We start from the raw sequence: 26,972 nt of genomic DNA, 5'->3' as shown, positions 1-26,972 counted from the left end.
CAATTATAATTTTATAAATTATACAAATTAAAAAATAAAAGTTGTACAAAGAAAACACTAAGGACTGGGGGCAGGATAGGCAAATCCTTGTGTAGATGGTGATGTGTACTTTGATTTGAAGGGAGCAGGGTCTCTAACAGCAGCTTTCTATGTTGTACTTGTAGAAATCTGGGTGAACATGGATTCCTTATCGAAGGTAAAATGATGGTTTCCAAGGACCAAGTTCAGAAATCCATCCCTTACAAATATTATATTATTCATGGCTCAAACAGAGATTATGAATTCATATACAAAACCCCTTTAAAGCCTGGACAATATGTCAATCGCTGTTTGTTCATAGAGGAATCATTACTGAAATCTGGAGGTAAGCTACTAGCTGATCTTTTTAATCATCCCTATGAATTAACAGTTCATTCATCACTTTTGGCTACTTTTATATTTTCAGCAAAGTGTAAAGAATTGATTTTTAGATTTATCTTTGCCTTTTTTTACCCCCTTCTTGGTATAATGGACAGTGTACTTGATTTGGAGTCGGGAGTGATTTGCATTCGCATCTAGTCTGCAACACTTAGTGTACTACCTTGCAGCATTCATTGCCTTTCCTAATCCCCTTAATGTTAATGCCTTTTCTCTGAGATTAACTGAAGTTCATCATGTTTATATCTTATTTGACCATGTTGTTTGTATGTTATCTGCCCCATTAAATTGTGAGCTCCTTGCCATTCTTTATATTCCCAGCACTTACCACATATATTTGTCTAACAACTACCGTGATTGCTTAATTGTTTGTTGGCTTGATTTGACTTGGTTATTGGTCTAGTAATTAAAATTCCATTCTCAGGCTACTACCTTCTTAACCAACATTTCATTTCTCAAATTAATTTTTCTCTTGCCTTTTAATGGGTAACAGTGAGGAAAACACAGCCTGTGCCACTTTGGTCTTCAGTTTCTTGCCTAAGATGTCATAATAAAAGGCAAAACTTTTTTAGGTTCCTTAGGCAGCTCTGCTTATTAGAGCAGTCCTAAGTAAAAGGGACCATGTGTTTTATTGGGAAAGATTTTGCTCATGTGAGTCATGGAAAGGTTTTTGGATTATTAAAATATTTCATTGATACCTATGCTCACCTTTGCTCCAGGTCTCTGCTGTATTTCTTTTTCATCTGTTGCATGTTAGCCCTTGTAATGTGTCTTTATAAACCTTCCTACTTTCTCCTTACCCTCTACTGCATGTCTTGTCTGCCTACTGATGGTTTTTGAGCTATATAGCCATCTAAAATTACTTCTAGCTATTTTGATGTTTAAAAAGTTTGAGAGACAGTTAATGTGTAATCATTTGATTAATAATGCTAGCATATTATTAATAAAAGGTTTAGTGACATTCTTCAGTGAATGTCAAATCAGTAAATGCCAAAGACCCCTCATGTAACCCACTCAATGCTTATATGCCCTTTCGGAGGATGACAGACAGATGACAAGGCTAATCTAAGCATGGGACTAGATCCTGAAATCTTAGGACACTGACCCCCTAACTCAGGTATCAGTCTGCCACAAAAGCAACAACTCAATGTTACTGAATTAAAATTTTTTTTCTTTATAACATATTTGCTTCAGTCTTTTAACAATTGGCTTTCAAATCAAGTTAGAACATTTCCATTCTTAATTTTTCTACTTACATAGCAGTCAAACTTGCCCATCCAAAGTTAGCACATAGGCACCAAGGGCAACTTTTAAGGGATAAGAGGGGCTTGGAGCACATGACCCCGATATTGCCTTGTCCTCCATTTTTATTCCTAAGCCTCTTGAGGACTCAAAAGGGTTGACTACCCACTTAACAGTAGAGGACTGTTATATTGCCTAAAAAACAGTTTTCCAAAGTTTTCCAAATTGTCATACCTATCTTTCTTTCCTGCTTCTTTCACTTCTCAAAATCTGGAAAGTTAATATGTAACAATTTACAAATCAAGAGAGTTGTATTTCTCTCCCACATTTAACACCTTTTATAATGGCAATATACAGTTTTTTGGGGGGGGGGTTGAGGCAATTGGGGTTGGGTTAAGTGACTTGCCCAGGGTCACACAGCTAGTAAGTGTCAAGTGTCTGAGGCCGGATTTGAACTCAGGTCCTCCTGACTTCCCAAGTTTGTAGTTTTTCCAAGAGTTGGAACCCTCACAACTTGCTTCAATTTCATGGAACTGTCTTAAATAGAGCTATACCTGCAAGAAATTTCCAGCGATACCTGCTTTTAGGACTGAAATGCTTGGGCCAAAATCTCAGAATGGACCCCAAATTCCCCAGGGGTTATTTCACATCTCTGTAGGATGACCCCTCAAAAACTCAGTTTAAAAATAAGACTTTTTTCCCCCAAAGTTCTCTTTAGCAGTTTTACTTGAGTGTACTGTAGCTTGTTCAAGGGGACTTTTGCTGGTGAGATTGAATGATTAGAAAACTGCAGCTCAAGCACTTAAAATAGACAGAACATAAAAACTTACCCTGTGAAAATAATTACTGGTAAAAGAGAGAGTCAGATCATAGCCAGAAGCCTAATAGAAAGTTTCCTCTTATTGAGAAATTCTCCATGTGGACCCAACATATAGGTGAGATTTTTGTTAAAAATGTGGAGCTCAAAGCTCTGGTCCCTTCATCTGGTTGCCATACTGTTATGTTTAAAAAGTTTGAGAGACATAGTTTATCAGTAATTAATAATTTTTTTTAATAAAGTATTTTTCCCCCGTTACATGTAAAGATAGTTCTCAACTTTTGTTTATACAAGCTATACAATTTCAGATTTTTCTTCCCCCCCACCCCCAGACAGAAGGTAATCTGATATAGGTTACACACACACACACTAACATTAAACATATTTCTGCATTAGTCATGTTATAAGAGAAAAATCAGAGCAATGACGAAAAACATCAAAATAGAAAAACAACAGCACCAAAAACAAAAGAAATAGTATGGTTCGTTCAGCATCTATACTCCACAGTTCTTTTTTTTTTTTTTTTCTTCCTGGATTTGGAGATCCTCTTCTATCATGAGTTCCCTGGAACTCTTCTGTACCATTGCATTGGTGAGAAGAATATAGTCCATCAGAGTAGATCAACACACAATGTTGTTGATACTGTGTACAATGAACTTCTGGTTCTGCTCATCTCACTCATCATCAGCCCATGCAAGACCCTCCAGGTTTCTCTGAACTCCTCCTGCTCATCATTTCTTACAGCACAATAGTATTCCATTGCATTCACAATGTTTGTCCAGCCATTCCCCAATTGATGGGCATCCCCTCAAATTCCAATTCCTTGCCACCACATAAAGAGCAGCTATAAATATTTTTGTACATGTGGGTAATAATTTTATTGAGAACAGATTTCTTTTTTTTTTTTTTTTTGCAGGGCAATGGGGGTTAAGTGACTTGCCCAGGGTCACACAGCTAGTAAGTGTTAAGTGTTTGAGGTCGGATTTGAACTCAGGTACTCCTGAATCCAGGGCCAGCGCTTTAACCACTGTACCATCTAGCTGCCCCTAATAATTTTTTTTTTTTTTTTTAGTAAGGCAATTGGGGTTAAGTGACTTGCCCAGGGTCACACAGCTAGTAAGTGTTAAGTGTCTGAGGCCGGATTTGAACTCAGGTACTCCTGAATCCAGGGCCGGTGCTCTATCCACTGAGCCATCTAGCTGCCCCCCCTAATAATTTTATTAATAATACTGGGGCAAGTAGGTGGCACAGTGGATAGAGCACTGGTCCTGAAGTTAGAAGGACTTGAGTTCATATCTCACCTCAGACACTTATTAGCTCTGTGACTCTGGGCAAGTCACTTAACCCCAATTGCCTTAAACATCTGGGGCCATCTCCAGTCAACCTTATATATATCTTGCCACTGGACATAGATGGCTCTAGAGGAGAGAGCGAGGTTGCTGACTTTGCACAGCCTTCCCTCACTTAAATCCAGTTCAGTGCAAGTCATGACATCATCCCAATATCATGGTCCTCTTCAGAATGGACAAACAACAATATTAATAAAAGGATCACTGACACTCTTGAATATCAAAGACCCCTCATGGAGTCCATTCAAAGCTTATATGCCCTTGGAAGGGTGGGTGTTCTGAGGATGGCATTCAACTCTGATTGGTTAACAAGTAATGAGAGAGAATGAATGTTATAAGAGGTGGGCCTATTTTAATGAGGGGCTTGGGGGGCATGACTTTGTACTTGTCACTTACAAATCACACCTCACCTTGGACAATTTTATCAAAGAATTGACCTCCACCCAAACCTGAGTGGTGGAGCGTTAATTGGGTGACTTGCCAAAATATTGGGGTCCCAGAAATAATGAGGGACTTATAGGTTCAAAGCTCCCTCCCCTCTGAACTGCCCCTTTAGATATTTCTCCCAGGCCAATAAGAAAGGAGCCTTACAGCTTCTTTTCCACAAAAGAATCAGATTTTATTACTTGGGAATTAATTAAACAACAAAGGTGAAATTAATAAAAATCAAAGATAAGGAAATAGAAAAAAAGAAATACAGATAAATTCTCCTAACTCTAACCTAAGTCTATACAATCTCCAGATCGTTTCCAATTAAGCTAATTCAAAGGAATGCAGGGTTTTTTTTGTGTTTACTCACCACACCTGGGATATCTGCTAGTTTCTCCCCATCACCTCAAAGACTGAGGAGGGAGAACCAGAGTGTGAGTGTTCCCGAAGTGACTCCCCTCCCCTCAGGGAGTATTCAATCTTCCTCTTCCAAAAGGGGAGGTCCTTCAAAAACTGCCTATGGAGAGGTTTCTCCTTCTGACCTCAGTAGCATACATAACTTCAGGGTGGGCCAGGTGTGGCCCCTCCCAAATGAGTCAGCTAAATTCCAATAATTTTTACCACATGCCTTTGCTATCTCTCTCCCAGAGAGGAATATCTTATAGCAAAGAATTAAAAAGAAGAAAAAGTTATCGTGTAAAACCAGCCAATATCTAGGTCTGACAGTTTATATCACTTACGCTAAGTAGTGGGTAAGGGGAAGCTGCCTTCTCCCATCACTTTTTGGGTCCCACCTTGGCCAATACATTTTTATTGCATTGTTTCAGTTATTTTGTTGTTCTTTTGATTGTGTATATTTTCCTGGTTTTGCTTACTTTACTTTGTATCAGTTCCTGTGAATCTTCCCATGCTTCCCTATATCTATAATTTTTAAAAGTTTTTTTATTTTATTATTTTTCTCTTTTTTCAAATGATTTACTTCTTCCTTGCTTTGTGAAAAAAAATCTGTTACAAATGTGTATGTATAGTGTATATATCCTGGGCAAGTAGTTTAATCTCTTTGAGCTACAGTTTCTTCATCTACAAAATGAGCAGAGGGTTATTGTGAAAATCAAATGAATTAATATAGAAAATGCTTTGCTCAGAGTGTCATGTAAATGTACTTATTATTCTCTTCTGCTGTTACCTTTCTACTTTCCTCTGTTGTTTTCTTTCCCTTCTTTCCTCTGGATTCTCTCCCTTCCTTTTCATCTTTCTCTAAAATGGGAAGAAAGTCAATTATTAGTTCCTTGGGGACAAGGGCTCTCTTATAAGCTTGTGTCATTTATACTGTTCATTGGTCGTTCAGCTCGTTGAATTGAGAATAGAAGACAAAGAATATCCTGGAAATAGAATGGGCTGCCTACTGCCTTGTCCCCTTTTTTGGTTGTTGTTGTTGTCTCCTTTTTAATTTTTTCAGACCTAAGGTAGCCCAAAGTCACCATTATAAAGAAACTTAGGAGAGAGAGCGAGCTTTTATGCCCCTAGTAAGTGGTACTTCCTAAGCAGATCAGCTTGTGTTTTAGGGTTTTATTATTTGCCCTTACTAATCACCCTGGCACAGAATAATTACCAAAAAGAGACAAATCTGTATACATGCTGATAACATGACTAGTTAAGCTATTGGTAATGGCCTTGCCTGGGAATCTTCTGCTGCCAGAGATCCTGCCCCTTCAGGGAAAATTCTCCTTCTCATATGGTTATATCTATTAGATAGCTTCCCTTGCTTATTTAGGTCACCACTTTTTGCATCACTTTCTTGTGAGGTTTGAAATGGGTTGTTGAGGAAGAGAAAGCAGCCAAAAAATAGTGAAAGAAATATAATTTCCATCAAGGACCACGAAGACTACCAGATTAATTTTTCTAATGTATGAGTTAAAGACCTAAGTCCATGCTTTTTCAGTAGGGGGACTGTCCGTGTAAGAATCAGCTGCATTAAGATTTTCTTTTTTATTGATCCTCTACTCTATTTCTTAGCCAGTACCAGATAGTTTTGATGACTGCCACTTTATAATAAAGCTCCAGATTTGGTACAGCTAACCCACCTTCCTGTGCATTTTTTTCCATTATTTCCCCTGATATTCTTGACTTTGTTTTTCCAGTTGAATTTTGTTATTATTTTTTCTAGCTCTATAAAATAATTTTTAGGTAGTCTGATTGGTAATGGCGCTGAATAGGTAAATTAATTTAGGTAGAATTGTCATTTTTACTATATTAACTCTGCCTATTCATGAGCAATTGATATCTTTCCAATTATTTAGATCTGATTTGATTTGTGTGAAAAGCGTTTGGTAATTGTGTTCATAGAGTTCCTGGGTTTGTCTTGGCAAGTAGACGCCTAAGTATTTTATATTATCTACTGTTACTTTATTTATTTATTCATCATTCATTCATTAATTTATTTATTTTTAGTGAGGCAATTGGGGTTAAGTGACTTGCCCAGGGTCACACAGTTAGTAAGTATTAAGTGTCTGAGGCTGGATTTGAACCCAGGTACTCCTGACTCCAGGGCTGGTGCTCTATCCACTGCGCCACCTAGCTGCCCCACTCTACCGTTACTTTAAATGGAATTTCTCTTTCTGTCTCTTGCTGCTGGACTTTATTGGTCATGTATAGAAATGCTGATGATTTATGTGGATTTATTTTATATATATCCTGCTACTTTGCTAAAGTTGTTAATTGTTTCAAGTAATTTTTGAGTTGATTCTCTATACCATCATATCATCTGCAAAGAGTGATAGTTTTGTTTCCTCCTTTCCTATTCTGTTTCCTTTAATTCCTTTTTCTTCTCTTATTGCTAACGCTAACATTTCTAGTACAATACTGAATAATAGAGATGATAATGGACATCCCTGTTTCACCCCTGATCTTATCGGGAAGGCCTCTCACTTATCTCCATTACATATAATGCTTGCGGATGGTTTTAGATAGATACTGTTTACTATTTTAAAGGAAAGCTCCACCTAAGCGCTCTAGTGTTTTTATTAGGAATGGGTGCTGTATTTTGTCAAAAGCTTTCTCTGAATCTATTGAGATAATCATATGATTTTGGTTAGTTTTCTTATTGATGTAGTTGATTATGTTGATAGTTTTCCTAAAGTTGAACCTGCATTCCTGGTATAAATCCCACCTGGTCATAGTGTATTATCCTGGTGATCGCTTGTTGTATTCTCCTTGCTAATATCTTGTTTAAGATTTTAGCATCAATATTCATTAGGGAAATTGGTCTATAATTTTCTTTCTCTGTTTTTGCTCTGCCTGGTTTTGGTATCACCACCATATTTGTGTCATAAAACGAATTTGGTAGAACTCCTTCTTCACCTATTTTTCCAAGTAATTTGTATAATATTGGAATTAATTGTTCTTTAAATGTTTGATAGAATTCACTTGTAAACCCATCTGGTCCTGGGGATTTTTTTCTTAGGGAGTTCATTAATGGCTTGTTCAATTTCTTTTTCTAATATGGGCTTATTTAAGGATTTTATTTCCTTAACCTGGGGAGTTTGTATTTTTGTAAATATTCATCCATTTCATTTAGATTGTCAAATTTATTGGCATACAGTTGGGCAAAATAATTCCTAATTATGGATTTAATTTCCACTTCATTGGTGGTAACATCACCCCTTTCATTTTTAATACGGGTGATTTGGTTTTCTTCTTTTTTAAATCAAATTAACCAATATTTTTTATCTATTTTATTTTTTTTTTCATAAAACCAGCTCTTAGTTTTATTGATTAATTCTATAGTTGTCTTGCTTTCAATTTTATTAATTTCTCCTTTAATTTTCAGGATTTCTAGTTTAGTATGTAATTGGGGATTTCTAATTTGTTCTCTTTCTAGCTTTTTAAAGTTGCATGTCCAATTCATTGATCTCCTCAATGGAATAGGCTAGGCAGGCATAGGAGACACAGTAGCAAGTGACATTAGTAATGCAGTGGTTGATAAACCCAAAGACTCCAGCTTCTGGGATAGAAATTCAGTATTTGACAAAAAACTGCTGGGAAAACTGGAAGATAGTATGGCAGAAATTAGGCATAGACCAACATCTTACACCTTATACTAAAATAAGGTCAAAATGGATACATGACTTAGATATAAGAGGTGATACCATAGGTAAATTAGGAGAGGAAGGAATAGTCTACCTTTCAGATCTTTGGAAAGGAGAACAGTTTATGACCAAAGAAGAGATAGAGAATATTATGAAATGCAAAATGGATGATTTGGATTATACTAAATTTAAAAAGTTTCTGAACAAACAGAAGTAATGCATCCAGAATTAGAAGGGATGCAGAAAGCTGGGAAACAATTTTTATGGCCAGTACTTCTGATAAAGGTCTCATTTCTAAAATATATAGGGAACTAAATCAAATTTATAAGAATCCAAGTCATTCCCCAATTGAGAAATGGTCAAAGGATCCGAACAGGCAGTTTTCTTTTCTTTTTTTTTTTTTTGTGAGGCAATTGGGGTTAAGTGACTTGCCCAGGGTCACACAGCTAGTAGGTGTCAAGTATTTGAGGTCAGATTTGAACTCAGGTTCTCGTGACTCCAGGGCCAGTGCTTTATCCTCTGAGCCACCTAGCTGCCCCAAACAGGCAGTTTTCTGATGAAGAAATCAAAGCTATATATTCTCATATGAAAAAATGCTGTAAATCACTATTGATTAGAGAGATGCAAATTAAAACAACTCTGAGATACCACTTGACACCTATCAGATTGGCTAATATGACAAAAAAGGAAAATAATGAATGTCGGAGAAGCTGTGGGAAAATTGGAACACTAATGCATTGTTGGTGGAGCTGTGAACTGATCCAGCCATTCTGGAGAGCAATCTGGAATTATGCCCAAAGGGCTATAAAGCTGGGCATACCTTTTTTTTTTTTTCCTTTGCAGGGCAATGGGGGTTAAATGATTTGCCCAGGGTCACACAGCTAGTAAGTGTCAAGTGTCTGAGGCCGGATTTGAACTCAGGTACTCCTGAATCCAAGGCCAATGCTTTATCTACTGCGTCACCTAGCCGCCCCCCGGGCATACCCTTTGACCCAGCAATATCCCTTTTGGGTCTTTTTCCCAAGGAGATCATAAAAAAGGGAAAAGGACCCACATGTACAAAAATATTTATAGTTGCTCTTTTTGTGGTGGCAAGGAATTGGAAATTGAGGGGTTCCCCATCAATTGTGGAATGGCTGAACAAGTTGTGGTATATGAATGTAATGGAATTCTACTGTGCTGTAAGAAACAATGAGCAGGAGGAGTTCAGAGATACCTGGAAGGACTTGCATGAACTGATTGATGATGAGTGAGATGAGCAGAAGCAGAAGAACATTGTACACAGTATCATCAACAATGTGTGTTCATCTACTGTGATGGACTAGATTCTTCTCACCAATGCAATGGTACAGAAGAGTTCCAGGGGACTCATGATGGAAGGGGGTCTCCAAATCCAGGAAAAAAAAAAAAGAACTGTGGAGTAGAGATGCTGATTGAACCTTACTATTTCTTTTGCTTTTGGTACTGTTGTTTTTCTATTTTGAGGTTTTTCCTCATTGCTCTGATTCTTCTCTTATAACATGACTAATGCAGAAATATGTTTAATGTTTTTTATATATATATATATATATATATATATATATATATATAAAACCTATATCAGATTACCTGCTGTCTAGGGGAGGGGGGGAGGGAGAAAAATCTGAAATTGGAAAGCTTCTATAAACAAATATTGAGAACTATTTTTATGTGTAACTGGAAAAAAATAAAATACTTTTATCAGAAAAAAAGATTTTCTTTTTTAGGGGCAGACTATTCTTAATTCTTATAAATCACATGAGGAACCTAAACACCAGATTTTTAAAAAAATGAAGCACCTTTTAGCTTATATAAGGATCAAATAATCCTAAAGCACTTTGCAAGCCTTAAAGTGCTATGGAAATTCTAACTTACTATTATTAATGAGAATTCAAATCTACTTAAGTTCACGGTATGCATTATTACTCATCTTGATCAGAGATTCCCATTTTCTGCTAGTTTTGAGGGTTAAGAGAAAGAAAAAAAGACAAGGCTTTTTTTGTGATGGAGAAGAAGAAACAAAAGTCAGTATCTCAGGGATACACTCTTTGTGAATGTGGGTGTTTTACACCTGGGTGTTTACTGGCTCTGTGAATTCATTGCTGTAGAGAGTTCCAGTTAAGGAGTCTTCCACCCAGTGAGGGTGCAGCCTCACCTTCTCTGTAACTGATAGTCATAGTCTTTGCCACTGTTGGTTATGTATCTAGGTCTTCTTGATTTTAAGACATTAATGTGAAAGTGATGATCTTGTTTGTTTTTTGAAAATTGGCCAATATATTTGTAGTATGAATTATTCAGACTTTTTGTGGGGTCATTTAGTAACCTCTTTTTCAAGCATATGGTCTGGGGGCAGCTAGGTGGCGCAGTGGATAGAGCACCGGCCTTGGATTCAGGAGGACCTGAGTTCAAATGTAACCTCAGACACTTGACACTTACTAGCTGTGTGACCCTGGGCATGTCACTTAACCCTCATTGCCCTGCAAAAAAAAACCCCAAAAAACCCCAAAACCCAAATCAATCATATGGTCTACTGAACTTGTCAGATATGGGGCATTTTAAGGTTTAATTATTTATAAAGCATTCTTGGTGTAGTTGTGGACTGATTCAGACATTCTGTGGAACAATTTGGAACTATGGCCAGGGGACTGTAAAGCCATGCATGCTTTTTGACCTATTGGTACCACTACTACATTGGTGTCCTAAAAGAGATTAGAGAAGAAAAGGGTTGAATTTGAAATTGGGGTGAAGCCCATCAATTGGGGAATGGCTGAACAAATTGTGGGATGAGATTAGGATCGAACACTATTGTGCTGTAAGAAATGATGGGCTGGATGCTATCAGAAGGACTTACAAAAAGTGTGATCCATCTACAGAGAAAGAACTAATGGTGTCTGAATACAGATTGAAGTATAATTTTTTGTTAGTTTCTCTTTTGAAGGTTTTTTTGTCTGTTTTCTTTCACATCCGACTGGTGTGGAGATGTTTTACATGACTGCATATGTATAACTTGTGCTAAATTGCTTGAGTTCTTGGGGGCGGGGCGGGGGAGGAGAATTTGGAACAATCAATGTGAAATTTCGTTTTTACATGTCTTGGGAAAAATTCTAAATAAATAAATAGTTTATAAAGAAATACATATGAGTAAAATAAGATTTTTTAAGAATCCTGGATATCTGACAACCCTAACAAGCCACATGATACTTATTCATTCAAGCCTCTGGTCGGATTGCTCTTAGATAATGTACATTTACCACAGTTCTTTCTTTTACTCTCAGAATGGCACCAGTATGATGATATAATTTGTATGAAGCCCAGTAAGAGCGTGGTGGTATGGTTGAAGGAATTGCTAAGAGATGACAACAGAAAGGTGGTTAAAGGAAAGAACATTGCAACCGGAATTATGGTGGAAAATATCTTCAGTATCCTCAGTTCCTGGAACATCATTAATTTGGAAAGCTTTTTCTGCCAGTTTTCTCAGTTTTATTTTGTGATCAAGAAGCCTATGGTTTATGAAGACCAGTCAATAGAATGGAAAGCTTTAGGATATGGAGAAAAAGAGGTATTCAATTACATAGATTTTCAATTTCTAGATTAAGGGCACCGGCCCTGGATTCAGGAGGACCTGAGTTCAAATTTGACCTCAGACACTTGACAATTACTATCTGTGTGACCCTGGGCAAACCACCAAAAAAAAAAAAAATCAATCTTCACATGTAGGCAAAATGCTCTATACTACCCACAGGAGTTCCATTTCCACCCCATATTTTATTCTTTTTTTCCCCTTCATATCCTCTGCTTGAAGCAGTAGACCATAGGATACCCCCTTCACCATCCTCAGTTTTGGTCTCTGCTTCCTACCTTTTCCAGGGCCAAATTTGCTCAGACAAGACTATCAAGAATGGGAAAAAACCTCTTTTCCTACCCCCTTTCCCCGACCACTGGGGCTGTTTTTTCTTTTCCCACAATGATGGTCTAGCCTGAGCCTTGAATGACCAGCACACTGAATATGGATGTTCTTCTGAATTATGTTTGCATCTTATTTTGGATCTTTGTTTACCTAATAGCGGGACTTTATCATAATATGCAAATTTGACTTTCCTTACAGATTCTAAAGGTTGGGGTTGGGGAAAGATACTCAGGGTCACGGCAAGTGTAAAAAGAAGTTGTTGTTTCTTGTCTATTTTTCCAGCTATTGCTTGTAGTAAAAACCCTTAGAAAACCATAAGAATGTCACATACATTTTCCAGGGTCAGAAAGGAAGGAGAGAAACTCCTAGGCTGCCTTCTGTTCAGTAAGGGATTAGGAAAGGAGAGTCTAGTCTGAAGCAAAAGGTGATGGCAGTAGAGAAAAAGAAAAGTAGGCAGGCCATTTTGTGGGGCCCATGATAGTATCAGGACAGGAGCAGAGCATTTTAGAGTTGAAACAGACCTTTCCCTCATCTAATAGAGTTCTTATTGTCTATTTCTGAAGCTGAAGCCCAGAGCAGGGAAGCAACTTACCCAGGGTCACAAAGGTGACAAATAGCAAAACTGGTATTGGAATACCAAGGTTTTCTGACTCCAATTCCAGGGCCAAAGGTTAACCCGGGAGCCTGGGGAGAACAAATGTCCCCAAGGACATTGATAGGATCCTTACTAACTTTTCAGCACCTTTTCCAAGTGATGGGAACCACCCATCAACAGTAGTGAAAAGCAGGGCAAGTCCTTGATCTGGTTGGGGTGATGATGGTGTAAAGAATTAATTGTTATTTGAGGCACGGTGCTCCACCCATTGGTTGTAGTAATCGCCTGAATAACACCACTGGCCAGGAATCAGCAGAGAACACAGAGCACCTTCAAGCTAGAATGGCGGGAAAACCTCCCTTCTTCCCAGCAGACCCCAGGCTGACTACACAGCCTCCAGCCAATTGGCTGGCTGCTCTGATAGTCACATAACTGCCCTCACTGGGCTTCCAATTATTATAATTTTGCCAGGCCCATGTAGGCGTCAGTGAGTGGTGATGACGTGAGGTGCCAACGCCATGGGGATGGCTACAACCAGTGGGTGGAGCACCGTGCAGTTTGCAGAGGCGCTGTGTCTAAGTCCCAGGCCAGTGTGTGCGCTGGGGTTTTTTAAAATTCTAGCCAAAAGATGGGGTAATAAAAACCTCAAATAACAATTAATTCTTTACATGGAGATGCATTCCCAGTAGTAGATGAAAATGTTTTCCATTCAAAAACTTTGTTAAAAAGTGGTTATGTTACATTATAGGTTTGATTTTGTTTTTGTTTTTGTTTTTTTTGCGCAGGGCAATGGGGGTTAAGTGACTTGCCTAGGGTTACACAGCTAGTAAGTGTCAAGTGTCTGAGGTCAGATTTGAACTCAGGTCCTCCTGAATCCAGGGCTGGTGCTTTATTCACTGAGTCACCTAGCTGCGGGGGGGGCCCCCCCATATGTTAATTATTATAATAATTTACTTTAGTTACATTATGCATTAACTAGACTCTTGCAGGCTAGTTTGGAGAACTAAACATATGTGTAACTTTGTTATGGGAAAATGGGTTCTGAATTCCTGACCTCCTACTAACAACTTTTTGTGTACTTGAAGTTGGTTTATAACTTCAGGACTGACAGATTTTATAAGGTAACAGGAGATTAAGGAAAATTCACCACTGATTATATAGATTACTTTGAGCTATGAGGTATAATTTCTGCTATACATTTTCTTTTTTTAATCTCACTGCTCAGACCTCAGGGCCATCCTTACTATAAGTTCCTCAGGGAAGAAGTGAAAGTTACTCAGCCTATTAGTGCTTTTGAGAAAGGGGAGGAAGTAAAAGGAGACCCCAGTTGAATTCAACTTTTGTTTACAATATGCAATGACCTGTGTTAGTTTGGGGGGATAAAAAGAAGAAAAACTACAAACTCTTTGCCCTTAAGGTGTAGCTTTCAATCTAATCAACCTTAGATGTTCAGGTACCTAAAACACTAAGACACCTTGCTAAAACACATCACTAAGACGATGGGAAGAGATCTACCTGGTTACACTTTTTCACCTTCTTCATGCTTTTTGGGTTACATGTGTTCTTTAGGAACAACTCCATCTTTCTTTCTAAATGATAATATAAGTCACAGAGTAGAAACTATAGAATCTGGATTTCTTGTCTTCCAGTACAATATTGTTTTTACTTTACTGGCTGGGGGATGGGTTATTCAGAATAATATTGAATATTTTCTTTAATCAGTTACCATAGATGGCATACATAGATCATTTTTGGCATGCAATAGAGATGGAATTACTTCTACTTATTTTTCATCTCTTATTGTTCTACATTGAATATACCAAATATGCCAAGATCTACACTTGTGCTAACTTTTTTTTTTTTTTTTACGGGGCAATGGGGGTTAAGTAACTTGCCCAGGGTCACACAGCTAGTAAGTGTTAAGTGTCTGAGGCCGGATTTGAACTCAGGTACTCCTGAATCCAGGGCTGGTGCTTTAACCACTACGCCATCTAGCTGCCCCTTGTGCTAACTTTTTGACCTTGGACAAATCATATAAATGCTTTGAACCTTAATTTCCTCCTCCTTAGGTTAGATTATGATCTCTAAAATTTCTTTAAACTCTTAAGTTCTGTGATCTATGATCTTGTAGTAGACTGATTTAAATCCATCTAGATCAACTTGACTTTGATGTCCCTTTACCTAGATAGAATGTGGCTTGGTCTGTTTCTTATATCCCTACTTACTCAACAGTAAGTAGAATCCATAAAGAGGATTGTCTCCATTTGATACCAGAGTAAGGCATCACTTGTTGACATTTGGAGTACTTATCTGACTGTCCTCTGTGGCTGATTAATTTGTAGCTTCTGATGTTATTAGGGCTGCCATTGCTACTCCTGCTATCCCTGAGGCTTAAGGATAACTAGTTTGTGGGGAGGGAGAATGTAGAGAAAGGGGGAGGAGACAGGTGGCATTGAGAAGATGTATCATTCCCTCTAAACTGTCATGTGACCTGCTATGGCATGTTATAAAGGATCTGTTAGTCAGCTAACTGCCAAACTAAACTTCTTGGGGTCTCATCTCAGTCAGCAAGCACTGTAATACAGTTAACTGCAAAGGAAAATATTGATTAATTAAACCATATCCTTATTTTCTTTCTTTCCTTTAATGGGATTAGGTGAAACAAGAATTGTGGGACAAGCTGAAATCATTTTTGGACAAGAACAGTGATGATTCTTTTTGTCCAATTAAGAGTAAATTGAAAATGGGAGTAATTATTCTCATATTAGTTGAAAAATATACATTGCCTGCAAAGGAAGAAGACCTCATTTCACTGTGTAAACTTCTTTGTTTGGACTCGATTTCAAGAACTGAGTTTGGTCAAGAACTAAAGGACATTTCAGAGGCAACTCTGAGGTATGTAATATGTACATACGTGTGAGCTCAGTGTGACTAGTCATCTGTCTGAAGAGCTTTGCCAGAAGCACTTTTGCTCTTGAAATGAATACTCGTTATCCTTTTAGTCCACTTTTCCTTTTTTGGTGGTATAGCTTTGATCCCTAATAACCAGTTTGCCTTGTCTTACAGCATTTTTTGAAAGTATGTTTGATTTGATGGGGAATGGAGCATAGCTTTCTACAAGAAACATTCGTACCCAAAGTCAGCAGTTTTAGCTTACTTGTAATGGCAAATTTAAAAAGCCTGGTTAAACAAAGAGCATATCTGGAAAATAGTGCATGTATCTGTGTAAATGTGTATTTGCTTATATAGATTTTCTAAAGGCAACTCAGAATATCAGCATTTTGTCATGTTCCACTTTCTCTCATGATGTCAGTCCAAGAGTTTGGTTTAAAACTTGTAGTAATTTGCTTTTCATTGAAACCAAAGACTGGTAGGTATGAAATGGGTTGGAAATACCTCCTGGAACAGGGCGTCTAAACATAGGGTCTGTGAACATGGATGGGAAACTGATGACATCTTTGTTTTCACTAACCTCTAAGTGAAATGTAGCATTTCCTTTGTTGTTTTCAAGTACAGACACCCAAATTTGAAATACTTTTTAGAAAGAAATTTATTGGTTCTTTTGGTAGAGGAAAGGGAGCCAGAAGGGGAATGGCTCTCTCTACCCAGATTCTGGAAGATTTACATTATGTAGGATTTTGACAAAGGTTTCCCTCATGGGAACCCCTCATACCCCAAGTATGCAGTTGTGCCTAGAGGGCAGCCTGAAATGAAGGTAGATTGAGACAGATGTGTAATCCAACGGGTTATCCCCAAACAAGAGTGCTTGGGGTGGATCCAGGACCTGGGGAAATTTGAAATACCTTGTAGCCATCTCTGATTTTCCTTGAGTTACTGGTGTCCAGCAACATTCTGGGTATGGACAACCTTTAATCACATAAGGTTGCATTTAAACAATATAGTAGGGGCAGCTAGGTGGCGCAGTGGATGGAGCACCGGCCCTGGATTTAGGAGGACCTGAGTTCAAATTCGGCCTCAGACACTTAACAATTACTAGCGCCTCACCTCACTAGCGCCTCACCTCCCTCCCCAATAAAAAAATAAACAATATAGTAATTTTTCCCCAAACAGTATAATAAATCATTTCCCCCACACCTTTAGTTCTTTAAAAACATGATTCAGAGGAGTTGTCTGTAGACTTTACTAGAGCCTTTGCCAAATTTCTGATGCAAAAAAAGATGAAGAGCTGCTCTACTAGGCTATTTTATTTTATTTTTTATTTTTGGTGAGGCAATTAGGGTTAAGTGATTTGCCCAGGGTCACACAGCTAGTAAGTGTCAATTATCTGAGGCCAGATTTGAACTCAGGTACTACTGACTCCAGGGCCGGTACTCTATCCACTGCACCACCTAGCTACTACTCCTCGTACTAGGCTATTTTAATCCGTAAAATCCTTAGAATTGAGGGGGGTTGAGAATTATCTGTGCAGAAGCAGTGGTAATATTCATTTTCCTTATGTTGTTTTCTGGTTAACCCTTCTTTTCCTTCAGGCTCAGGTTACTTTTAGGAGGAATGTTGTTGGTTTTTGAAAAACCCTGAACCTAGGGGTCACAAGATCCCATTCCCCTTTTTACTGACCTTCCAGTCTTGGGCAAGTCATGTTGTATTTACTTAATCTGTAAATGGAATTTAATAAAACCTCTCTGGCTCCTCCATAGAGTTGTTATGAGAGTCAAATAAGATAATATATGTGAAAATATTTTCACTACTGCCAGATGTAAGGTAGTGATGGAGAATTATGGTTAGCCCTTCTGAAAGAAATAAACTGTAACTTTGGGGGTCTAGTCTCTCCTAAGTATCTAAAATGAAGAAGGTTCTACATTTAAAAAAATTTCATTCAGAAATAGCACAGGTCCAAAACAAGGTTTTTCATATATCATTTATTATCAGGATTATGTAAAGCAGCCAGTGTTAGGGAACATTTGGAATTGACTGTGTAGAGATTTTATGTCTATAGAAGATATATACCATGAGAATAGTGAATGTGGACACATATATCATCTTATAAATATTAAAACACTTTGAGTACCTAATTTCATTTGTTCCTCATAACAGTGCTGTGAGCTTAATACTACAGATATTGTTGTCTCTGTTTTCTAGTTAAAGAAACAGGTTTGTAGAGGTTGTCACTTGCCCAGTTTACATAGCTAGGACTCAAGAAATTTTTGAGTTTGATCCCCCTGAAGTTTGTGCAAAATATTTAAAATCTTTTGTAAAATTGGTTTTATCATTCATTTGCATAAATTATTATTATAAAATATTGCCATTATATGTTGATTGATATACAATTGAAACTTTTGAAGCTTGGAATTGTGAATTTAAAACTGAAACTTATTCTGTTGAGTATAGATTGTTTCACATACTTAGGGGATGTTCTACTGTTCTACATTGACCTACTCTAGAATCTAGTCATGGGATTGGTTCCTTAGTGTCATTAAGGAACAGTCTAAAACTTTTTTTTAGAAAAGGCTAATTAATAGGTGAATCTTTTATTGTCTGTTGAATGGAGTCTTGCCAATGATATGTAAAATATTTTTATATACATGCCTTTCTCTGTTACAGTCTGCTGTAAATCTGAAAATGGTCTTGATCACTCACATTTAAGACATGTGAAAACTTCCCTTCTTCCTCTCTTCTTTACTATTGCTACCACTAACGTATAAAATTATGTTTTTGCAGATTTTAAAATTTCAAAATTTGCTTAATATAAATTTTTACCTTAGTGTATGTAGTATGGTAAGTATATTGTTAACTTACTAGACAAAACTTCTACTACATACTCACTAACCTTAAAACTAATTGAAATTGCAAAGAACTCAACCCAAAAGGCTTTTATTGAAGGAAAGCTGCATATTCATGACTCCCAACTTGCTTGGAAATTAGCCAACTTACATGTCTAATATGCTCTAATTCCTCATGGCAAAGAACACTTGAAAACAAAAAAAGTTTGGAAACCACTATTCTTGACTTAAGTAAATGGATACAAGTATTGGGGGTAGCTCTATGAAAAGGGGGAATCCAGGAGCAACCCATATTTATCGGGTTTCCTCTGTGTAGTCAGCCCAGCAGAAAATATATTTTCATCATTTTTTATACACACACATATTACATGTTTTAAACTCTTGACCTTGGGCAAATCACCAGATTTTTTTAGTCTGGTTCTTCATTTAAAATAAGGTGTTTGTACTAGATGATCACTGAGGTTCCTTTATTCTTTAAATCTGTGCATCTTATGCTGTAGTTCAAAGTAGCAATTCTTTTTTTGAGGAAAAAGTGTTGGATGTTTCCGTGGTCATTTGCTACCCATACTTACTTTGCGATTTTTTTCCTTATTAGCTTGAAAAAACACCTGATAAATATGTGCCAAAAGTGTATTAAAAAAGAAATTTTCTCTTGGGTGTGGATTCTCCCTGTTCTGCACCATTTTGTGGAATTTGTTGACCAAAGAAAGGATATCCGAATCCAGCCTCAGAGCACTTGGGCTGGTCTTGAGAGCCTCGCCTTCTATCAATTTCAGAAGATTCAAGAGTCACATAAGGTGTAAGTTATGTGTTAATGTTTTCTAGAAAGTGGTTTTCAAAGTGTGATCTCTGCTCTACTGGCAGTCCAAGATAATATAGCACAGCATCTATGTTTGTGTGTTACAACTTACTGTTTTGATTTTAGCATATACTAGTAATTTACTTGTAATATAAATAAAACAATTTGTTAGTATCTTGTTAAATTTAATGTTTACCTAGATAGGGATTGGACTTGTGATTTCATTAACATATGAAACTTCCCAGATGAGGAAATACCCACTACCAATGAACTTTCTTTGCAACTGATAGTCTTACAGAGTTGCATAGGGTACTATGACCTTAAATGACTTAGCCAAGGTCATGCAACCTGTATTGTTGGAGGCTGGACTGGAATCCAAGGGCTGGCTCCAGGGCTAGCTCTCTATTCACTATGCCATGCTGCCTTAAATATATATACACAAATATATTTTTATACTTTATTTTCAAAATAGACTCATATCTTAAAATTTGTAGTTTCTTATATTATCTGCTGTCTTGTTCTTATGATCATATTTGTTGGTCTTAAATATAATAAAGAATTTAAATAATTTAGACATCACTCCACTGATAGCTTATTTTTTTTTTGCGGGGCAATGGTGGTTAAGTAACTTGCCCAGGGTCACACAGCCAGTAAGTGTCAAGTGTCTGAGGCCGGGTTTGAACTCAGGAACTCCTGAATCTAGGGCCGGTGCTTTATCCACTGGGCCACCTAGCTGCCCCCACTGATATCTTATTAAAAACAGCATTTGTGATTTCTGTGTTTTGTTTTTATTTTCATTGATGGCAAGGAAGGAACAGATGGTTTTGGTGGTCAGTGGAATTGCTGTCAACATGATCTATAGAATTGAAAATTTGGAGAATCACTTGCAGAAACAAACTTCCTTGACTTTCCTTTATGTCTTTATGAGGATTCATCACTTAGTTGTGATATTAATTTGTAGTTGTAGAATTCATCTTACCTTTCTATTTCCTTGAGCCCTAGAATTATACTTTATTTTTTTCTGTTATTTAATTTAATATTTCCCCACTTAGATGTAAAATTTTAACATTCTTTTTTTTCAAATTTTAAGTTCCAAATTCTCTCCCCTTTTATTCCCCCTCCTCCATTGAGAAGGCAAGCAATTTGACATAGGTTATACATGTGTAGTCATGCCAAACACATTTCCATGTAAGTCATGTTGTGAAGAAAGCACAGATAACACCCCCCCCCATAAAAACAAAGTAAAGAAAAAGTATCTTTGACATGCATTTAGGCTTCACCAGTTCTTTTTCTGGAGATGGATAGCACCTTTCATCATAAGTCCTTCAGAATTGTCTTGGATCATTATATTTCCAAGATTAGCTAAGTTATTCACAGTAGATCATAATATAATATTTCTGTTACTGTGTACAATGTTCTGATTCTACTCATATCACATTACATCTGTTCATGTAAGTCTTTCCAGGTTTTCCAGAGCATCCTGCTTGCCATTTTTTATAGTACAATAGTATTCCATCACATTCATACACAACAACTTGTTTAGCCATTCCTCAATTGATGGGCATCCTTATACTTTTCAATTCTTTGTCTCCACTAAAAGAGCTGCTATAAATATTTTTCTAAACATGGATTCTTTTACTTTTTGTTTTTTATCTCTTTGGATTGCGTGTAGTAGTGATATTGCTTGATCAAAGGGACCTGGCATTATACTTTAAAAAAACAAGCACCTTTGCTTTCTTTTTTTCTTTGCTTTTACATTATTTTTATTTTTATTTTTTTTAGTGAGGCAATGGGGGTTAAGTGACTTGCCCAGGGTCACACAGCTAGTAAGTGTTAAGTGTCTGAGGCCAGACTTGAATTCAGGTACTCCTGACTCCAGGGCTGGTGCTCTATCCACTGCGCCATCTAGCTGCCCCTTACATTATTTTTTAATGTTATAGTTCACTTTTTTTTTTGGATGAGGCAATTGGGTTAAGTGACTTGCCCAGGGTCACACAGCTAGTAAGTGTTAAGTATATAAGGCTGGATTTGAACTCAGGTCCTCCTGAATCCAGGGCTGGTGCTCTATCCACTGCGCCACCAGCTGCCCCTGTATCTGTGTCATTTCAAAATAAATTGTGCCCCTTGGCCCCATAGTGAAACTCTATCTTTTAACAAACTGTGGTTGAGGAAAATATATCAACCCGTTGATTATTTCTGATCACACATGCATTATTTTACCACTGTAGAACAACAAACATATTATATATTTGAGAGGATTTGTTTCATCTTCAGTCTTTTGGAGTAGACTAGTCTTTGCATTCACCTTAGTTCTGTTCCCTTTAAATATTGTTTTCCTTACATTTTATAGTCATTGTGTATATTGTTTTCTTGGTTTTACTTTGTTCTGAGTACAAATTTTAACAGTGTATTAGGTGTAGGATATGTAAAGAAAAAGAAATAATTGCTTGCCCTGGAAGAGTATGTATTATACTGGATATGTCATTATATTCATATACAATGATTTGTTTGGCTATTACCTAATTGAAATGTAGTGATTTTTGTGGTTATAAAAAAATGGAAGCTAATGGTGTTTCCTGTATAGATGAACTCATAGGCCTAGATTTCATGTCCACCTCTTCCCTACCCCCTCCAAAATAAAATTCACAAAAAAACAATTTTATTCCTCATTGAACTATGGCTGTGTAATAAAAGGCACCCAGTTTATAAATTTGTAGTGTTTAATTTATGGTTTTGGAAAACATATTTGAATTAAGTTAAATAACTATGATTTTTTTTCCTTCTTTCACCTGTGTCTTTCCCCCCCCCCCCTTTTTTTTTTTTCAGGGCAGTGAGGGTTAAGTGACTTGCCCAGGGTCACACAGCTAGTTAAGTGTCAACTGTCTGAGTGTCTGAGGCTGGATTTGAACTCAGGTCCTCCTGAATCCAGGGCTGGTGCTAGCAAGGTGGCACAGTGGATAAAGCACTGGCCTTGGATTCAGGAGGACCAGAGTTCAAATCTAGCTTCAGACACTTGACATTTACTTCTATGTCCTTTTAACTTTGGATCACATCCGGAATTTATGTGTAGGCTTTCCTAGGAAATTTTTAACTGATATAAAAATACTAGTAGTGTTGTTATTATAGCAAATGTTTTTAAGACTTTTTTTTTGTTGGGCCATAGATAGAGAACTAGAAAGAATTTTAGAGGTTGTTTAGATCAATCCCCTCATTTTTACCAATGAGGAAGTGAAGGGCCAAACAGAAGTGATTTATTACAATTTTTTATATTAACTCTCATTGTTTTACCAACAAAGATCCCTATTCCTGCAATGACATCCCTTTAATAGTTGTTGGATTGTTCTTGGTTTTCTTTGCAATCTTTAGTTACTTCTTTAGTAGCCTGTTGTTTCTTATGTTTCCTTTTATTAATCACCGGTAGAAATAACTTTGTGATCCTAGGCAAATTATTGACCCTCTTTACCAGTTTCCTCATCTTTAAAATCAAGACTACTTTGAAGTTTCTTTATTTAGCTGCCTTGAATCTTTTTTTTGAGTCTTATTTTAGTACTCATTTCTCTTCTTTGTGAGTTTTTTGACCTTTTAAATTTTTTTGCTCTCTTTAAAATTGTATTGCCCTTTCAGTTTGCTCTACATGCCTCCTTGCTGCACAAAATGTTTTGATTCTAAAAACACTTTAATTTTACATAATCAATAAATATTTATTCAACATGCATAATGTGCCAAGGACAATCCTAAGGAATTGAGAATACAAAGACAAATATGAAAATATAAATAATCTCTCACTTTAAGGAGCAACCTGGAGAAATATATAAGAAGACAAGGACTTGTGTAGAGTTAGAAGTGAGTGAGCTTGGGGGACAGCTATGTGGCACAGTGGATAAATCACTGGCCCTGGATTCAGGAGGACGTGAGTTTAAATCCAGCCTCAGACACTTGACACTTAACTAGCTGTGTAATCCTGGGCAAGTCACTTAACCCTCATTGCCCAGCTAAAAAACAAAACAAGACAAGACAAAACAAAAAAAAAGTGAGTGAGTTGAGTTTCGAAGGAGCCTGAGGGTTTTATGAATGGAATTAAGGAAGTGGTACATTACAGTCCAGATTACATAAAGGCATGAATATAGGAGATGGAGTTTTTTTTATTAGGAACATGAAAAGGACATTTTGGTTGTGCCATGGAATCAGAGAAGGCAAATATTATGTTATTAAGATTGAAAAGGTATGTCAGGGCCAAGTTGTGAAGGACTTTAAATGCCAAATAGTAGTTTACATTTGATCCTAGAGGCAATAGGGAACTATTGTAGGTTCTTGAGTAGGGGAGTAACATGATTAAATAGACAGTTCATATAGGAATATAACTTGAATAGCTGTGTGGAAGATAAATAGGTGAAGGAAGAGACTAGACTCAGAGAAATCATTAAGAGGCTATTGACTGAACTGAATATGAAGGGATGATATCTGTAAAGCATTTATGTTTTGTTCTTTGTGGGGCAGACAGTGTGGGGTGTCTCATGTCTGGGGCTGGATTTGGGCTTGGGACCTCCTGGGTCCAGGGCTGGTGCTTTGTCCACTGTGCCACCTAACTAATCCATGATGACATCATTAAAATAGGGTTGAGATGTAGGAGGAATAAACTGGGAGAGGGAAAAGGGGGAGAGATGGTCTGGGGAGAGGTAGTTTACATGAAGGAAACAAGCAAAGAGCTTATGGAGGAGAGTAGAAGAGGGGGAAGGAGTTGGGGAGTGAGTGAACCTTAATATCATCAGAATTGGCTCAAAGAAGGACTAACATACATACTCAAGTAGGAATTGTAATGTATATTTGCCTTGAGGAGGGGGGAGGGAGGAAAAGGGTGGGGGGAAGAAGGGAAGGAGGAAAGGGCAGATTGGGGCAGAGAGCAGTAAAAAGCAAAACACTTTGAAGAAAGATGAAGATGTTCTGCATTACTGCACCAGTATGACATATTGAATTGCTTGATCTCATAGGGAGGGTTGAGGAGGGAGGGAGGAAGAAAAATTTAGAACACAGAATTAGCTCAGGGACCCTGATCTCATTGGAGTGGGCTCATGGAGGTAATAGATTTCATACCCAATTGGGAGGAGCAATCTATTTAATCCTGCAAGAAAGTAGGAGGGGAAGAGGATAAGGAAGGAAGGGTGAAAAAAGGGAGTGGCAGAGCAATGGGAGAGGATAGTCAGAAGTAAAACACTTTTTTTTTTTTTTTTTTGGCGGGGCAATGGGGGTTAAGTGACTTGCCCAGAGTCACACAGCTAGTAAGTGTCTGAGGCTGGATTTGAACCTCAGGTACTCCTGAATCCAAGCCCAGCGCTTTAACCACTGCGCCATCTAGCTGCCCTAGAAGTAAAACACTTTTGAGGAGGAATGGGTAAAAAGAAGGTAAGAGTAAATATCATGGGAAGGGAGTGGGATGGAGGGAAATAGTTATGATGCTTGATTATAATGGCAAAATGTATGGTACCTACTTTGCTGGGCTTTTATGATGAAAATTCTCTGTCAAGCTTAAGGTACTATATACAGGTTATAATGAACAGGATACTATCAGAAAAACCTGGAAAGACCTACATGAACTGAAGCAGAGTGAAACGTACTGTATACAAAATAACAGCAATAGTGGGGGATGGTCTGCTGGGAAGCATGTGGTTATTTTCAGCAAGGCAATGATCCAATATAACTCTGAAGGACTTATGAAGATTGCAGCCCATCTGCAGAGAAAGAACTGATAGTATCTGAAAACAGATGGAAACACATTAAAAAATTTTTTTTCTTTTCCTCTTTGACAATTCCTTAATCTGAAGTTTTGGGTTTTTTTTACTGTTTTCTCTCACAACTAGCTAATATGCAAATTTTTCCATGACTACTCATGTATAACTTATTTTGAATTGCTCGAGTTCTTGTGGGTGGGGGGAAGAAAAATTGGAACACAAAGTTTTTAAAAAATTGATCTTAAAATTTTGTTTTTACATATGTTTTGGAAAATAGAATTCTATTAAAAAAATAAATAAAATTACCAAAAAAAAGAGGCTATTGAAATGGTTCAGTTGAGAGGTGGTGAGTATGGAGAATGGGAATGTATGTCAGAAATGTTGGGGAAGTTGAAATTCTAAAACTTGGCAACTGATTTGATTGAATCAGGGAAGAGAGATCAGTAAGACAGAGTAAAGTGTTGGAGATGACTCCAAATTTGAGAACCATGGTGTATAGATGGTGCTCTGTACCAAAATACATTAAGGAGTGTATTTTGGGGGGACAGATAACAAATAGTGTTTGCAGTGTTATCTAAAAGTCTATTATTCTGTTTTCACTCGTGTAGGAAAAAACTACTTGAGTGCATGAAAGAAAAAAAACATTTGCTGGAAGTAGATCAAAACTTATTCCGATCTTGGTTCTGCTTGATACCCCTAAGTGGCTTGGTTGACTACTTGGATAATTCAGTAGAATACTTAACTAATTTTCCTGCCAGCATATTGGACTGTCTTCAAGGAACTTACTATCGGCTTCAAGAAATTACGATTTCTAATACAACTCGTGAGGTTTGTAATTTGGATTGGCTTGATATTGTCTTAGTAAATTTAAGTACATTTAGAATTGTGAGATTTAAGGCATTTCGGAGGTATTCTGGCCCAACCTCATTTTGTAGACAAGGAAACTGAAGCCCAGGGTGATTAAATGGACTTCCTCAATGTTTCACAGTTAGTAAGTGGCTGAACCAGGAACTGACCCTAGATTCCTTGATTCCAAGTCCAGTCTTCTTTCTTCTGCATCACACTCTAATTGTGAACTAAGTATTGAAAGCCTTACAGCCTGGCATCAGTAATGATGAGCTTGTTATTTGTCAAGAAACGCTTATAAGATGCAGTTGTCATGAGATTACCTAATTTTATTGAAGCAATAATGAAATAAACACTATTTTACTTTGAAGTTTTAAAAAATATCTGCTTATTGTGTATATTTATGTAATTTATAACTTCATTTTCAATTTTTAGAGCATTGAGAAAATAAAACCAAAATTTAAATTTTCTTTTCTAGGAGACATACGGTTGGTTATGCATAGTTCTTTTTAAATTTGTATGCACAAAGGTCCTCAGTATTTTTCATGATAGTTGATGATTTTTAGTTTTGTTTCCATAAAGCAATGAATCTAAGCATACTTTCGTTGTATTTTTTCTTAATTTTTTTTTCCACCACTACCACCACAGGTTTTAAAGAACCTCTTCAAAAAGCTCTTGAACCTCCTGAAGGCAAACCAGAACAAGTAAGTAAGCAGCAGTAGTTGATATTGACAATAATAACAAGAACACCCCTCTTTGTAGTGCTTTATGGTTTGCAGAGCATTTTATTCATGGTAATTCATTGGATGCTCACAACCACCCTTGGAGGCAGGTGCTATTTTCATCCCCTTTTTACCAAGGAGGAGAAAGTAAGGTCAAGGAGAGAGAAAGAGAGCTGATGTGACTCCTCAGGGTCTCATAGCTGTTTCCATTTCAGAGAAAAGCTTGGAACTCAGATCTTCCTTACTCTCTCTGATGTGCCACTTAAAAAGTTGTTC

The 26,972-nt window shown here is 37.2% G+C and overlaps 1 protein-coding gene across 2 annotated transcripts in view; it reads left to right on the top strand.

The window, feature by feature from the left end:
- RNF213 (ring finger protein 213) overlaps positions 1 to 26,972 on the top strand; it is a 175,184-nt gene that overhangs the window by 36,276 nt on the left and 111,936 nt on the right. For both annotated transcript variants that reach the window (XM_043999869.1, XM_043999868.1), the window contains exons 8-13: positions 165 to 364; positions 11,636 to 11,919; positions 15,519 to 15,757; positions 19,199 to 19,402; positions 25,737 to 25,956; positions 26,623 to 26,678. In XM_043999869.1, coding sequence (XP_043855804.1) covers positions 165 to 364; positions 11,636 to 11,919; positions 15,519 to 15,757; positions 19,199 to 19,402; positions 25,737 to 25,956; positions 26,623 to 26,678 — 1,203 coding nt within the window. The remainder of the gene's footprint in view (positions 1 to 164; positions 365 to 11,635; positions 11,920 to 15,518; positions 15,758 to 19,198; positions 19,403 to 25,736; positions 25,957 to 26,622; positions 26,679 to 26,972) is intronic.

This window comes from Dromiciops gliroides, chromosome 4 (assembly GCF_019393635.1).
Source record: "Dromiciops gliroides isolate mDroGli1 chromosome 4, mDroGli1.pri, whole genome shotgun sequence".
In the NCBI taxonomy this organism is placed as follows: domain Eukaryota; kingdom Metazoa; phylum Chordata; class Mammalia; order Microbiotheria; family Microbiotheriidae; genus Dromiciops; species Dromiciops gliroides.
This window is presented reverse-complemented; position numbering and strand designations above follow the sequence as displayed.